At 42.9% G+C, this 15,279-nt stretch overlaps 1 protein-coding gene across 2 annotated transcripts in view; it reads left to right on the plus strand.

The window, feature by feature from the left end:
* LOC141133339 (mast cell protease 1A-like) overlaps nucleotides 1-15,279 on the plus strand; it is a 43,503-nt gene that overhangs the window by 5,434 nt on the left and 22,790 nt on the right. Inside the window, exon 1 of one of the 2 annotated variants that reach the window (XM_073622668.1) lies at nucleotides 4,225-4,345. The exons of the other annotated variant lie outside the window; for it this stretch is intronic. Within the exon in view, the coding sequence (XP_073478769.1) occupies nucleotides 4,294-4,345 (52 nt within the window). The 5' untranslated portion in view covers nucleotides 4,225-4,293. Of the gene's footprint in view, nucleotides 1-4,224; nucleotides 4,346-15,279 lie in introns of those variants that run through there. 2 annotated transcript variants of the gene reach the window in all.

Raw genomic sequence — 15,279 nt, forward strand, 5'->3', positions numbered from 1 at the left:
TTCTCAAGTCTAATTTTAATTCCGTCCTCTGTTAACCATGGAGGTGCTTCCTGTGTTGTGTCATGAGGATAAACACTGCAGTTTTGGTTACTGAAGCCCCCCGATTCACTCGTGAATACTGAGGAGAAGAATAAATTCAATACCTCTGCCATCTCCCCATCCTTTGTAACCAGATGTCCTTCCTCATTCTTTATGGGGCCAATATGGTCTGTCCTCCCTTTTTTACTGTTTACATACTTAAAGAATTTCTTGGGATTTTTTTTGCTCTCCTCCGCTATGTGTCTTTCATGTTCTATCTTAGCCATCCTAATTGCACCCTTACATTTCTTATTGCATTCTTTATAAATTCTGAATGCTGTGGATGATCCCTCAACCTTGTATTTTTTGAAGGCCTTCTCCTTTGCTTTTATATGCATTTTTACATTGGAGTTAAGCCATCCAGGATGTTTGTTCGCTCTTTTAAATTTATTACCCAATGGGATACATTGGCTAATGCCCTTATTTAATATGCTCTTAAAGCAAACCCATCTCTCCTCTGTATTCTTTGTTCCTAATATTTTATCCCAATTTATGCCTTTTAGCAAGGTTTGTAGTTTAGGGAAGTTGGCTCTTTTGAAATTCAGTGTCTTTGTGTTCCCTTCATGTCTCCTATTTGTGTGATTTATACTGAAACTAATTGACCTGTGATCGCTGTTACCTAAATTGCCCCGTATTTCCACATCTGTTATCAGGTCTGTATTGTTGGTAATCAGTAGATCTAGTAATGTTTTATTTCTAGTTGGTGCGTCTACCATCTGACCCATAAAATTGTCCTGCAAGACATTAAGGAACTGGCGAGCCTTAAATGAATGCGCGGTTCCCTCCGCCCAGTCTATGTCTGGATAATTAAAATCCCCCATTATGATAACACTTCCCATCCTTGCTGCTAATCCAATTTGTGATAGGAGATCCGTCTCCACTTCCTCCCTCAGGTTAGGGGGCCTATAGCATACTCCCAGTATTATTTTCCCCTTAGCTTCATCCCTTTGGAGCCCTACCCATAAAGATTCCACCTCCTCCCTAGCCCCCTCAGTGATGTCATCTCTCACATTCACTTGTACATTATTCTTGATATATAGGCATACCCCTCCCCCTTTTTTACCCTCTCTATCCTTGCGGTATAGGGTATACCCTTGAATGTTTGCCAGCCAATCATGAGAGCTGTTGAACCAGGTCTCTGAAATTCCCACAAAATCCAAATCCTCCTTGTACAACAGTATCTCTAGTTCACCCATCTTGTCCGCCAGGCTCCTGGCATTGGTGAACATGCCACATAGTTTAGACCGGTCGCATATTGTCCTCGTATTGGGTGTTTCAAGATTGCAACTTGGACTTGCTACTATACTCACCTTGTGTTTTTGTGCTTTGGTTAACCTACCACTAATGCCCCCAATACTACCCTCTGGAATATCTTCCGCGCTGGCTATCACTGTCTCTGGACCCTCCCCCCCATCGCCTAGTTTAAAAACCCCTCTAACTTTTTGGCCATCTTCATTCCCAGCAGATCTGCACCCTCCTCATTTAGGTGCAGTCCGTCCCTTCTATAGTACCGGTTACCGACTGAGAAGTCGGCCCAGTCCTCCAGGAACCCAAACCCCTCCTTACTACACCAGCTCTTCAGCCACTTGTTTACTTCCCTAATCTCCCTCTGCCTCTCTGGTGTGGCTCGATGTACCGGTAGTATTCCTGAGAACACTACCTTGGAGGTCCTTTTCCTCAATTTAGCTCCTAAGTCCCTAAAATCGTTCTTTAGGACACTCCATCTGCCTCTGACTTTGTCATTGGTGCCAACGTGCACCATGACAGCCGGGTCTTCCCCAGCCCCTGCCAGTAATCTATCCACAAGATCCGTGATGTGCCGAACCCGAGCGCCCGGTAGACAACATACTGTTCGGCGCTTCAGGTCTTGGTTACAGATTGCCCTCTCTGTCCTTCTAAGAATTGAGTCCCCTACCACCTCCCCTACTTTCCAAAAAATGCTTCTAAACTCAGCTGCCTAGAAATGACTATAAACGACCATGTACTGATAAGATAACATAGAGGAGAGTTGAGGGGCAGCTGAAAAAAACACCCAAGTTCTCCTAAATGTCCGTTTACCAGCAGCAGTGTGCATGAGGCCTTAAGCCAATATTTATTCTGCTACGTATTTTTGGTAACAAAAAATAAATAAATAAAATAAACGTATATTGATTGGTTTGCGCAAAAGTTATAGCATCTACAAAATAGGGGATAGATGTATGGCATTTTTATTATTATTATTATTTTTTACTAGTAATGGCGATCAGTGATTTTTAGCGAGAATGTGACATTGCGGCGGACAGATCGGACACCTAACTGACATTTTTTACACTTTTTTGGGAACCAGTGACATTATTACAGTGATCAGTGCTATAAATATGCACTGACATTGTACTAATGACACTGGCAGGGAAGGGCTTAACATCAGGGGCGATCAAGCGGAAGTAAAGCCATCCATAAAACAGTTACCTTTCCGGCACGTACTGAAAACGTAACACTCCCATTGGTTGTGCTCTCAACCAAACTGTCAAACCATCCAATGGCTGGTGTCATAACGGATCACATCTGCAGCATCATGGCAGTTCTAGATTAAACAGAGGCCAAGATGGCGGCTTCCTTGGCTGAAAACGATAGGAGGGTTTACTTCCACTTTAACTGTGTTACCTGGGTGTGTTAACAATACTAACAGTATGCCTGGGATAACACATTGGTCCTCTTCCTGCATAGCAGAAAGACAGGATCTCAATGTAATCCCTTGTCAGAACGGAGATCTTACTTATTTACTTTTGCAGATCCCCGTTCTTTCTCTGTGGGAAACGATCACGGGTGGCCGGTGGACATTGAGTCCGCCGGACCCACTGATTGGCTCCCCCGTTGGCCAATCCGCACGCACGCACCTCCACAGAAGCTAGTCCACGAATCGCCATACCAGTACGGTGATTTGCGCAGCCAAGCCACCTTGCCACAGTATAACTGCGACGGATGGTCAGCAAGCGGTTAATTACATTAGATATTAATACATCTTTTGTCACATTTCAATGCTGCTAATATCATGCAGTTTCTTTGCAGTCACTTTCTATCTACACATACTCCAGTGATGGCTACTTAGTATTTCTCATGCAGGTTTCCTGATGGTGACAATAGTGGACAGCTTCGGTCAGGGTTACCAGGTATTCTAATTAAAGCTTAAAAATTTTTAATAATTTAATTTAATTTACATTAAAGCTGAAGTGTGGGAAAAAAAAACTTTATTTAGGCATTAGCTACATTTCAGTAAGGTACCTCAATTATTGCATTCCCCACTGGTGGCTGCTGCTTTCATGAAAAATATTGCATGCAACCCCTGACATATATGATATCACCGTTGAAGTTCTGGTAGTGAAATAGACATTCAGGGCTGGAACACAGGGATCACAGCGAGTCTCTTGCTGTGCAGCTCATCCATTCAGAAAACGTCTTGTCTTCTTTTTGAAGATTTCACAGTGTTCTATAATTGGACAAGGGACATTTGAATGTTGTAATGTCCCCTTGTCCAGTCACAGAATGCCTTATAGTCTTTGAAAATGGCTTACACACTTTAATATTTCAAATGTAATTTACCAATTCCAGTTTTTCAAACAAAAAGCGTATGCATACGGCATGTACTTACTGCCTGCATTACATGAGTGAGGTGTAATGCCCTTTAACACACTACCTTGTTAGGTGCCTATTATTATTTATTATTTTTATTATTATTATTATTATACAGGACCAACAATTTACACTGTGCTTTACAACACAAGGGCAGACAGTGCAGTTACACTACAATTCAATACAGGAGGAATCAGAGGATCCTGCTCATTAGAGCTTACAATCTAAAAGGGAGAGTCAAGTGATACAAAAGGTATCTGTGGGGAATGAGCTTATGAGGAGAAAATAAAAGTACAGTTGTTAGGTGGAGGCAAGATAGGGTTTCAGGGATCGCCTAAAAGTGGATAGCGTAGGAGATAGTCGGACAGATCGGGCTAGGGAATTCCATAGGGTGGGGGAGGCTCTAGAGAAGTCCTGGAGGCGAGCATGGGAGGAGCTGACAAGGGAACTAGAGAGCAGGTGGTCTTGGGAGGGACAAAGAGAACGATTTGTTTGGTATACGTAGTAAAAGGAAACTGCAAACAAGGTGGTGTCTGCCCACAGTGTATATAACTACGATGAAATCTCCAGTTGCTATCTTTGCTGTTTAGACAAACCAAAAAGAAGATGCTCTGTTGGATCTCAGCATATTTGTTAGCTTCCCTTCTGCTTCCAAATGGTAAGTTTGACCTACAATATTTTTTTTTTTTTATTAAGAAGATTAAGATAGAATAGATAAACAAGGTAATACAGATATGTTATATAAAATAACATCAATGAATATACAATTAAATATATTGGGAATAGTTAAGAATAAATAATAAAAAATGAAAAAATAAAAAGAAGAAAGGGAGAACAAAAGAAGAAATAAAGAAGAGTAGAGGAAGAGGTGGATTAAGATATGCTGGATTTTATATGAATGGTGTATGTATCATTTTAGAGCGAAAGTAAAGAATTATCAATATTAAGTGTGTTGGTAAAGTCAAGCGATGGAGACCAGAATTGTAAAAATTTAGAATAATTATCAAGTAGGATAGATGTTAATTTTTCATGAACCATGGTGCCCATAATTCATGGTTTCACTTCTCTAACATTCAGGGATGGAGTTCTCCAGGCTTTAGCAATAGTTTGTCGGGTGGCCAAAAAAATAAGAGATCAATTTTCTCTCCGGTTTTCTAAAGCTCAGATGTGGTTTATGTAGTAAGGGTAAGTTAGACCTATGAAAGAGAAATTAGTACAGACCAGACTCATGTTTGCTTTGTAGGTTTAGCAAATAATATTTCTATTTTGTAAAACATCCACCTAAATTTGAGGTTATTTTTTATGACAGATATGGCTTTCTACAAGTTACATAGTTACATAGTAGGTGAGCTAAAAAAAAGACACAAGTCCATCCTATGTGTGATTATATGTCAGTATTACATTGTATATCCCTGTATGTTACGGTCGTTCAGGTGCTTATCTAATAGTTTCTTGAAACTATCGAAGCCCCCACTGAGACCACTGCCTGTGGAAGGGAATTCCACATCCTTGCCGCTCTTACAGAAAAGAACCCTCTACGTAGTTTAAGGTTAAACCTCTTTTCTTCTAATTTTAATGAGTGGCCACTAGTCATGCTAAACTCTCTTCTGCGAAAAAGTTTTATCACTATTGTGGGGTCACCAGTATGGTATTTGTATATTGAAATCATATCCCCTCTCAAGCGTCTCTTCTTCAGAGAGAATAAGTTCAGGGCTCGCAACCTTTCCTCATAACTAACATCCTCCAGACTAGGGATGAGCCGAACACCCCCCCGGTTCGGTTCGCACCAGAACCTGCGAACGGACCAAAAATTTGCACGAAAGTTAGAACCCCATTGACGTCTATGGGACTCGAACGTTCAAAATCAAAAGTGCTCATTTTAAAGGCTAATTTGTTTGGTATTGTCCTAAAAAGGGTTTGGGGACCTGGGTCCTGCCCCAGGGGACATGTATCAATGCAAAAAAAAACGTTTAAAAACGGCCGTTTTTTCGGGAGCAGTGATTTTATTGATGCTTAAAGTAAAAAAAAAAAAAGTGAAATATTCCTTTAAATATCGTACCTGGGGGCTGTCTATAGTATGCCTGTAAAGTGGCGCGTGTTTCCCGTGCTTAGAACAGTCCCTGCACAAAATGTCATTTTTTTTGTTTACAAACGTTTTTATTGCAAAAAGGTATAACATCTGGGTGTACAAGCATTGTGGGTACAAGAAGTATAATGACAATATAACCATAGACAGCTTAACATTATATCTCATACAATGCAAATAGCTTTTCTCATTACAATACATAATGCACCCAATACATTGGAACAAAAAGAAATACATAAAGAAAAACAAAACAAAAAGAAAGAAAAGAAAAAAAAGGAAAAAAAAAATTCACACTAGTGACAAATGTGCAACCCAAGCATAATGAAATAGCTGTCAATCCACAAGGAAGCTATGTGCCATAATACCAGAAGCCTAGAAGTTATGAAGCTTTAGAGGTACACTTCAAGCAAATTCTATCAGTTGGGACTATAATCCGACCTATTATGATTCAGCCACTGGGGCTGAAGGATCCTCTAGTCTTTCACTAAGCAAGTGGGCCATCCAAACATTCCATTTACGATCAAAAATGTGCATGGAGTCCAGGAGAGTATGGTGTATTCTTTCCATAGTCCTAATGGACTCCATACGCAAAATCACCTGCGACCAAGATACATGGGAACGTTTCCAGTTCAAAGCTATTACCCATTGAACCGCACTAAAAAGAGTGTGAAATAATTTCTGTAGGGGGAGGGGAACAGCTGGGAGCTCTGCAAATAACAGACACATTTGAGAGGTCAGTGTAATCGAAACACCAGAGAGAAGTGTTATAAGAGACGTTGTCTTATGCCAAATGGCGTCTGGGGCCTTACAACTCCAGACCGTGTGTGCAACAGCGTTCCCCCCGTCCTGCTATCCTCTAAAACATGTGCCAGGTACCAGGGGATATATTCTATGGAGACGGTCCGGAGTGTAATACCACCTAGTGTGAAGTTTGAGAACTGTCTCTTTGATGGATATAGATCGCGTACATTTGTGCATATTAGCTATCATGTCCTGCCAGTCCTCTGCAGGGAACTCTTGGGCCATCTCAACCTCCCAAGCCTCCATTGCCTTAGATTTTAGAGGGGAGTTGAGGTCATTGAGAGATCTATAAAGAATGGATATGGTCCCCTTGTCTCTCGAAGCCTCTCCACACAGCAACTCAAACGAGGTCTTTGACAGGTCAACTCCACCTGCAATAAGCGTTGAGTAAAAATGTCGTATTTGCAAGTATTGGTGAAACTCGGATCGGCCCATAGCGTGGGTTTGCTGCAGGTAAGCGTAAGAACAAAAGGAGGCATCCTGCACCAAAGATTCAAGGTTCACTAAACTCCTTGCGATCCAGCCCAGGAATGACGATGTGGAGGAAAAGGCCGGAGGGAAGGAGGGTTCTCCCAAAAAGGAAGCTAGAAGAGGCCTACCCGATTGCAGCTTAAACTTCTTAGAGTAAAGGGACCATAGATAGAGTGATTGGCCTACTATAGTGTTAAGTGCTATGATATCCCTGGGAGATACGGAGCGGGACCATAGTAGACACGGGAGGTAATAAGGAGCCACCGAGATCTGCTCAAATTGTAGCCACGGTATAGAGGCGGGGGAGGTATGCCACTGCGCCAATTGAGTGAGGCGGGATGCTAAGTAATACTTCCATAGGTCCGGGCATCCCAAGCCCCCCTCACCTGAGTTCTATACATCAACAAACGTCCCATTCGAGGTTTTTTGTTTTGCCATATAAATTTGAGCAGATCCGTCTGTATCGTCAACAGAGCTGAGCGAGATACATATAGAGGTAGAGACCTAAAGAGGAACAAAAGTTTTGGGAGGATGTTCATTTTAATTGCTTGGATTCTACCTAAAAATGATATGCGATAAGAGGACCATTGATTTAAAAGGAGTTTAACATTAGAGAAAGCCGGGGGATAATTTAAAGAGTATATCTGTTTGAGAGAAGGGGCAAGTTTAATACCTAGATATTGTAGGGAGATGTGATTCCATATGAATTTGAATTTCTCTTTAAGTGTAGTCAATAAAAGTTGTGGAAGGTGAATGGGCATTGCCGAACATTTGGTAGGGTTAACTCCCAGGCCTGATAGCTTCTGGAAGGAGTCTAGAGTAGACATGAGGTTGGGGAGGGAGATTAAAGGGTCCGAAAGAAATAAAAGTACATTGTCTGCATAAAGGCTAAGTTTAAATTCTCGACCACCTTTTGTGTATCCCTTAATGTTCGGGTCATTGGAGATGGACCTAGACAGGGGTTCCATGGCGAGTGCAAACAATAGAGGGGAGAGGGGACACCCCTGTCTAGTGCCACACTGCAAAGAAAAATAGTCTGAATTACATCCCGGCAGCTTTATGCGGGTCTTAGGGTGATGGTAAAGGGCTTTAAAGCCATGTATAAATGCCCCACTGAATCCAAACTTTGATAATACTGTGTCAAGGTACGTCCAAAGAACACTGTCAAATGCTTTGTTTATGTCCAAACTCAAAAGTAGTACTTGGTTGGAGTGCATATAAGCGTCCTGTAGAATGTTGGTGGCTAGACGGATGTTATCAGTGATCTGCCGCGATGGGATAAAGCCCCTTTTGGTCAGGGGATATCAAGGTCTTTATAACTTTAGCCAGTCTGTCTGCTAAGATCCTTCCAAATATCTTTAGGTCATTATTAATAACAGAAATGGGGCGGAAATTTTGAGGGAGAGTATGGTCTTTGCCCGGTTTGGGTATAAGGGACATGTTTGCTAGCAGCATTTCCTCTAGGAATTGTTTCCCTTTGAGGACATGATTGTACATGTTAGTTAGTGTGGGGAGTAATGATTCTGCAAATTTTTTATAGTAGACTGCTGATAACCCGTCCGGGCCAGGGGCCTTGGAGGGTTTAAGGGAGGAGATGATAGAAGCCACTTCTTCTGACGAACAAGGGGCATTGAGGATTCCCAAATGCTCCTCTGACAACTGAGGAAGCGAGAGGGTATCTAACCAGGCCTGTGTGGTAGGGGGAAGAGAGGGGTCTGGGCCCGAAAATAGTTTCTGGTAGAAGGAGGAAAAGATATTTAGAACCTGTTTGGGATGGGAGGTGATATTGCCATTATTATCCTTCAATTTATAAAGGTGGGTAGGTTGGGTGGACTGTTTGAGCTTACGCGCAAACATCGTGGAGGCTGAGTTGCTATGAAGGAGGAAACAGGCTTTGGACCATCTAAGAGATTTTTCTATGTGTCCTGAGAGTATGTCGTCTAGGACCTTTCTCTTCTCAGTGATCTGTAGGAGCAACTCCGTTGTAGGTGTCTGGGAGTGTCTATGGTACAGTCGTTCTAGTTCTAAAGTGAGTTTATGGGTCTCATGTTGCTTTTGGCGTTTTTGAGTTGTAGAGATTTCTATTAGGTGGCCGCTCATAACAGCCTTATGGGCTGCCCAAAGGGTGATGGGAGCGATATTCTCAACATTGTTGAGCCTAAAATATTCCTTGAGGCGATCCAACAGCTGGGCCAGGATCACAGGATCTGTAAGCAGTGCGTCGTTAAGGCGCCAAGACCTGGCCGTATGCGGGAGGCCTAGACAAGAAACATGGGTGGAAACTATGTGATGGTCTGACCAGGGGCAAATATGTATATTGGTTCACTGTCAGAGAAGGGGTGCAGAAAATATAATCTAGGCGAGAGTAACTATCGTGGGGGTGGGAATAAAAAGTGTATTCTTTAGAGCCTATGTTATGAGCCCTCCATACATCTATTAGTTGAGATGACCGCAAGGAATGCTGCAGGGATTTGGGAAAGGCTTTAGAGGTTGGGCATGTTCTGCTTCTATCTAGTCCCGAGTGAGCTACCAAATTAAAATCCCCTCCGATTAACAGATGGGGGGAATGAAACCTTTCAAGGGTCTGGAAAAAATCTTTAAAAAATGTAGCCTGTGAGGCATTAGGTGCATACACTGAGGCCAAGGTCAATTGTTTGTTCTGGATGGAACCCTGAACTATCACAAATCTACTGCCTGGATCTTTATATATCTGTTGTACCTGGAATAACACCGAATTCTTAATGAAGATAGCGGCCCCTCTAGACCTGGACCCATGGGTAGTGAAATAGCATAGTTTAAAAGTTTTATCAAAGTAGGATGGGTGATTATCACTAGAGAAATGTGTCTCCTGAGGCAGTATAATATCCGCTCCAAGGGATTTATAAGCTTTAAATGCTTTTCTCTGTTTTTGGGGGGTATTAAACCCTTTTACATTGTGAGAAATTACCTTAATACCCATATTGTATCAAAGGGGAGATATTTAGGATCAGAAAGGGGTCCAGGCCGAGAGGGATCACCACAACAACATTACAATTTATCCCAGGGTGAGACTCAGCTAAGGAGTACAACCCCATTAAAATACGTGCATGTTCAATCTGAGACAGCAATACATATATCACAGCGACAGAACCTTCTGAATTGGGTAGCACAAAAAAAAGCAAAAAAAGTAAAAAAATAAAACCAGGAACAAAAATGAACAAGGAAACTAGGAACCTGAGAACCAGGCCAAAAAATGGCCAACCATAGTCTAGGGGGGTCATGGGGAAAGACGTCCCATAGACCCAAAAAGAGGTGTCCATCCGGACCAAAAGGTCCAACACTCTAAGTTTTTGTGTCCGTGTAATCTGCATGGATGCAGATGTGTCCGGAGAATTTACCCGTAAGGGGTCTGCCTGCTCCAACATCACTAAACAGATGAAGAGCCAGCAAGCCCCCAATCTTGAGTAGTGTGGGGTCTCTCAAGCGGGCGCAACCAGGATTCCGCATGGAGCCAGGAGAGCCCAGGTGCGTCAAAGCATGGCAGGAGAGGATCAACCTTGAGGGAGAAAAAACAAAAAGAGTAAAGAGAAGAGACAAAAAAAAAATGAGAGTTGTTGTTTCTGTTAGTCACGGCGTTGATCTCGACGATCTCTCCTGGGTGGAGGGGTAGCCCAAATAGCGGAGTGACATGGAGTGGATGGTAGCCTGGGCAGGGAAGCCGCATCTAGGAGGCCCAGTTTCACCAGTAATTCCTTGCCCTCCGCCAACGTGGTCACTGTGTATGTCGTGCCATTGTGAGGCACCTGAAGCTTGAAAGGAAAGCCCCAGCGGTAACAAATGCTTGCAGACTGAAGCACTGATGTGACCTCTTTCATCTTTCTGCGCTTGTCAAGGGTAGTGGGAGAGATATCCGGGTAAATTTGAACAGGAGTGCCATCTAGGTGAATGTTAGGGGTGTTTCTTGAGGCCCTGAGCATATCTTCTTTAATCAAGAAGTCCTTGAGGCAAAGCACTAAGTCTCTAGGAGGCTTCTCTGGAGGTGGGGGAGGACGTAGGGCCCTAGGAATCCTATCACAGGAAAAGGCAGTCAAAGGGGAGTCAGGCAGGAGCAATTGAAATAGCTTCTGAATGGCGGGTAGTAGATCGGTTACTGATTCGGGAACTCCACGCACCCTAAGATTATTTTGTCGATTCCTGTTGTCTAGATCCTCAATGTGAGCTTGGAGTTGTAGGACCGTTTCTGACAAAGATTCATGCTCTTTTCTAAGATCTGAGTACACAAGAGACAGTTCATCATGTTTAGTCTCTAGTAAGTCTGTTCTACTTCCCAGAGCTGCAATCTCCAGAGACAGCGTGTTGGTAGACTTATGCAGCTCTGATTGAAATTTCTGAGCGATTTTGTCATACATAAGGGTTAGTCTTTCATCCAGATCTGCCTTAGTTAATTGTAATGAGTACTCACAGTCTCCCAGGGAGTGTGTCGGCGAGGCAGCTGCAGCAGGAAGGTGTGCCTGTGACTGTGTCCTCCGGGCGCCATCTTGGGCCTGCATGTTCCTCTCTCTCACTCTTAACAAGTATGAAGTTAGAGATCTTTGAGCCGGTTTGCTACGACGATTTTTGGGTCCCGGCATGCGCTGGATGTTCCACCGGGGGTGTTAGGAAGAATCGGATCGAAACTCAGTGTGGATGGCCCCGGGGAAGTGCCGTTCGTCTCCGCGGCTCACGGAGCTATCAGCCCTTGCTTCCTCCTCGGTTCGCGCCGCGCATGCGCACCCCAAAATGTCATTTTTAACCACTAAGCCACCACCCACCATCATATGACGGCGGGACGAGGCATCTCTTGTTCTGGGCGGACGTCATATAACGTGATCGCCCTCCCGAGCCACTAGGGGGCGAGCGTGTGCCCGCTGCGTCGCTCGGGACCCGGTGCACGTGCCCGGCGGACATCATGATTGCCGGGTAACAGAGCAGGACCCTGGATCTGTGCATGTAAACACAGATCCACGTCCTGTCAGAGAAGAGAGACCAATGGTGTGTCCCTTGTACATAGGGACACTGATCGGTCACCTCCCCCAGTCAGTCCCCTCCCCCCACAGTTAGAATCACCTCCCTAGGTCATACATTAACCCCTCGATCGCCCCTTAGTGTTAACCCCTTCCCTGCCAGTCACATTTACACATTAATCAATGCATTTTTATAGCACGGATCTCTGTATAAATGTGAATGGTCCCAAAAATGTGTCAAAAGTGTCCGATATGTCCGCTGCAATATCGCAGTCACAATAAAAATCGCAGATCGCCGCCATTACTAGTAAAAAATAAATAAATAAAAATGCTATAAATCTATCCCCTATTTTGTAGACGCTATAACTTTTGCACAAATCTGTCAATATACGCTTATCGTGATTTTTTTTACCAAAAATATGTAGAAGAATACATATTGGCCTAAACTGAGGAAAACATTTGTTAAAAAAAAAAAAATTGGATATTTATTATAGCAAAAAGTAAAAAATATTGTGTTTTTTCAAAATTGTCCCTCTTCTTTTGTTTATAGCACAATAAATAAAAACCACAGAGGTGATCAAATACCACCAAAAGAAAGCTCTATTTGTGGGGAAAAAATGATAAAAATTTCATTAGGGTGCAGTGTAACATGACCGCGCAATTGTCATTCAAAGTGTGACAGTGCTGAAAACTGAAAAATGGCTTGGGCAGGAAGGGGGTGAAAGTGCCCTGTATTGAGGTGGTTAAAGGAAAAAAAGTCATTTAAAACTGCTTGCGGCTTTAATGTAATGTCGGGTCCTGGCAACATGGATGAACATCAGTGAGACAAACGGCATGGGTACCCCCCAGTCCATTACCAGGCCCTTTGGGTCTTGTATGGACATTAACCTCCCTGGCGGTATGATTCTTTCTGATTTTAGGTGCTGAAAGCGGTACAATTATTTTGCATGGAAATTTGGCGTTTTATATTGTAGGCCTGTAATTCTTAGGAATAGTTCACTTAAATCTGTCCAAACAAGAGTCTAGTAGACATCCCGGGTATGATAAAGTTTGAAAAACGAAATAAAAAATTATAATATAATAAATAACTATAAATAATTATAACAAATAATAATATAATAATAATAAAAATTATATAATAATGTAATCAAATCAAAAACACTGAAATTTGCTCAGTTGCAGAATTTTAGCTTTCGTTACTTTTAGTGTTTGATGACGGATCTCCCCACAAATCACTATTGCTCAATTCTGCAAGTGATTCTAATTTATTATCACTTTTTTCTAGCTGCTCTAAAACCACTTTTGATGTAAAGAGACAGTTTTGGTTGCTATGGACAATCTCCAGTTTCCTGGCAGAAAGAACAGTTTTATATATATAAAACTGCATGCAGGACACTGGACAGACCACTAGGGACAAAGGGGATGTGTAATTATTTGATACAGTACTGTAATCTGTAAGATTACAGTATGCTGTATCTATACTGTGTGTTTCACTTTTGAATTTACCGCCGAACTCCGTCCCCGTGCGTCGCAACGCTCGCAGGGAACGGAGCTCGGCACTGTGAATCGAGCGAGACACAGCGGCTCGCCGATCACAGCGGGGAGACATCGCAGGATCCAGGGGACAAGGTAAGTATGCTCTTCCTGGATCCTGCGATGCAAGCCCGAGTCTGGCTCGGGGATACCGCTTTTGGTATAAAAAATCCAACCCGAGCCAGACTCGGGAATACCGCCAGGGAGGTTAAATCTGTCCAAACCAGAGTCTAGTAGATATCCCGGGTATGATAAAGTTTGAAACACAAAAACATAAATTATAATATAATAAATAAAAATAAATAATTTAAAAAAATAAAAATAAATAGTAATAAAATAAATTTCCCCACGATTCACTATCGCTCAATTCTGCAAGTGTTCTAATTTACTATCGCTGTTTTCTAGCTGGTCTAAAGCCACTTTTGACGTAAAGGGACACTTTTTGGTTGCTATGGACAATCTCCAGTTTCCAGGCAGAAAGAACAGTGTATATCATGTAAAACTGCATGCAGGGCATGGGCCAAAGCACTGGGGACAAAAGGGATGTGAAATCATTTCATACAGTACTGGAATCTGAAAGATTCCAGTACTGTATGTGTTATGATTTTTACTTTATTTTGAATTTGCCGCCAGGCTCCGCCCCCGTGTGTCGCGACGCTCGCAGGGAATGGAGCCTGGCACAGAGAGGCTTCAGAGGAGGACAGAGCCCGTGGACACTGCGGGGGACATCGCAGGATCCCGGGGACAAGGTAAGTAAGGAGGCACCAGGATCCTGCAATGTAATCCCGAGTGTGGCTCGGGGTTACCGCTAATGGTGCTGAATTTTAACCACCGAGACACACTCGGGAAAACCGCCAGGGAGGCTACGGGGAACCCAGCACCCAAATGAAAAAAGGAAACAGAAGTATACAGTCTCTGTACTCTGAACAGCAGTATACAGGCGGTGCAAACAAGACAGGGACTGTAGGTTTGTTGTTAAGTAGAATCTGTTTGTAATTTTGAACTGGTACATTTTTAACATGTTTAGCTCCAGCCAAAAAATCTATTTTAAGCTTTTTGGAAAACATAGGGAAGAGTTATCACCCTTGTGACATTTGTTTTGCTGTCTGTGCTCCTCTTCAGAAGATTTCAGAAGATTTCACCTCACTTTTTGTCCCAATGACAAATGTTTTTTGAAAATTTGTTTTTTTTTGTGAAACAAGGATTGGTGATAAAGCATCAGTGGAAAGGAGAAATGTTTTTCCCATATTAACTCTTACAGGAGAGAATTTCCCTTCCTAGGGGTAGATTTCATCTCACTTCCTGTTGTCTCCTTCCGTTTGCAAGTAGGAGTCATTTGTAAGTTGGATGTTTGAAAGTAGGGGCCTGCCCTATATACAGAAATTTGGGCCTTAGGTGTTGTTGTGGCCACAACACTGTAAGCCCTCACAGGACCCTGCTGTGAAATATTAGATCAAGAATTGTAATTACATGCCCCTGTTGAACAGTGGCAGAAAAATTGGGCTTTTGGTTGTGGTGGTGCTGGTGCCACAACACTAAGTCCACACTTGCTCTTGGTGGGCGCAGAAATGGGCCCTGCTGTGAAATATTAGATCAAGAATTGTAATTACATGCCCCTGTTGAACAGGGACTGAAAAATTGGGCCTTAGGCACTGGTGCTGGTGCCACAACAGTGCAACCCCTCACAGATACTCTAGTTGGAACGCAGGAACGAGCTCT

This window comes from Aquarana catesbeiana, linkage group LG01, assembly GCF_042186555.1.
Source record: "Aquarana catesbeiana isolate 2022-GZ linkage group LG01, ASM4218655v1, whole genome shotgun sequence".
Classification (NCBI taxonomy): Eukaryota; Metazoa; Chordata; class Amphibia; order Anura; family Ranidae; genus Aquarana; species Aquarana catesbeiana.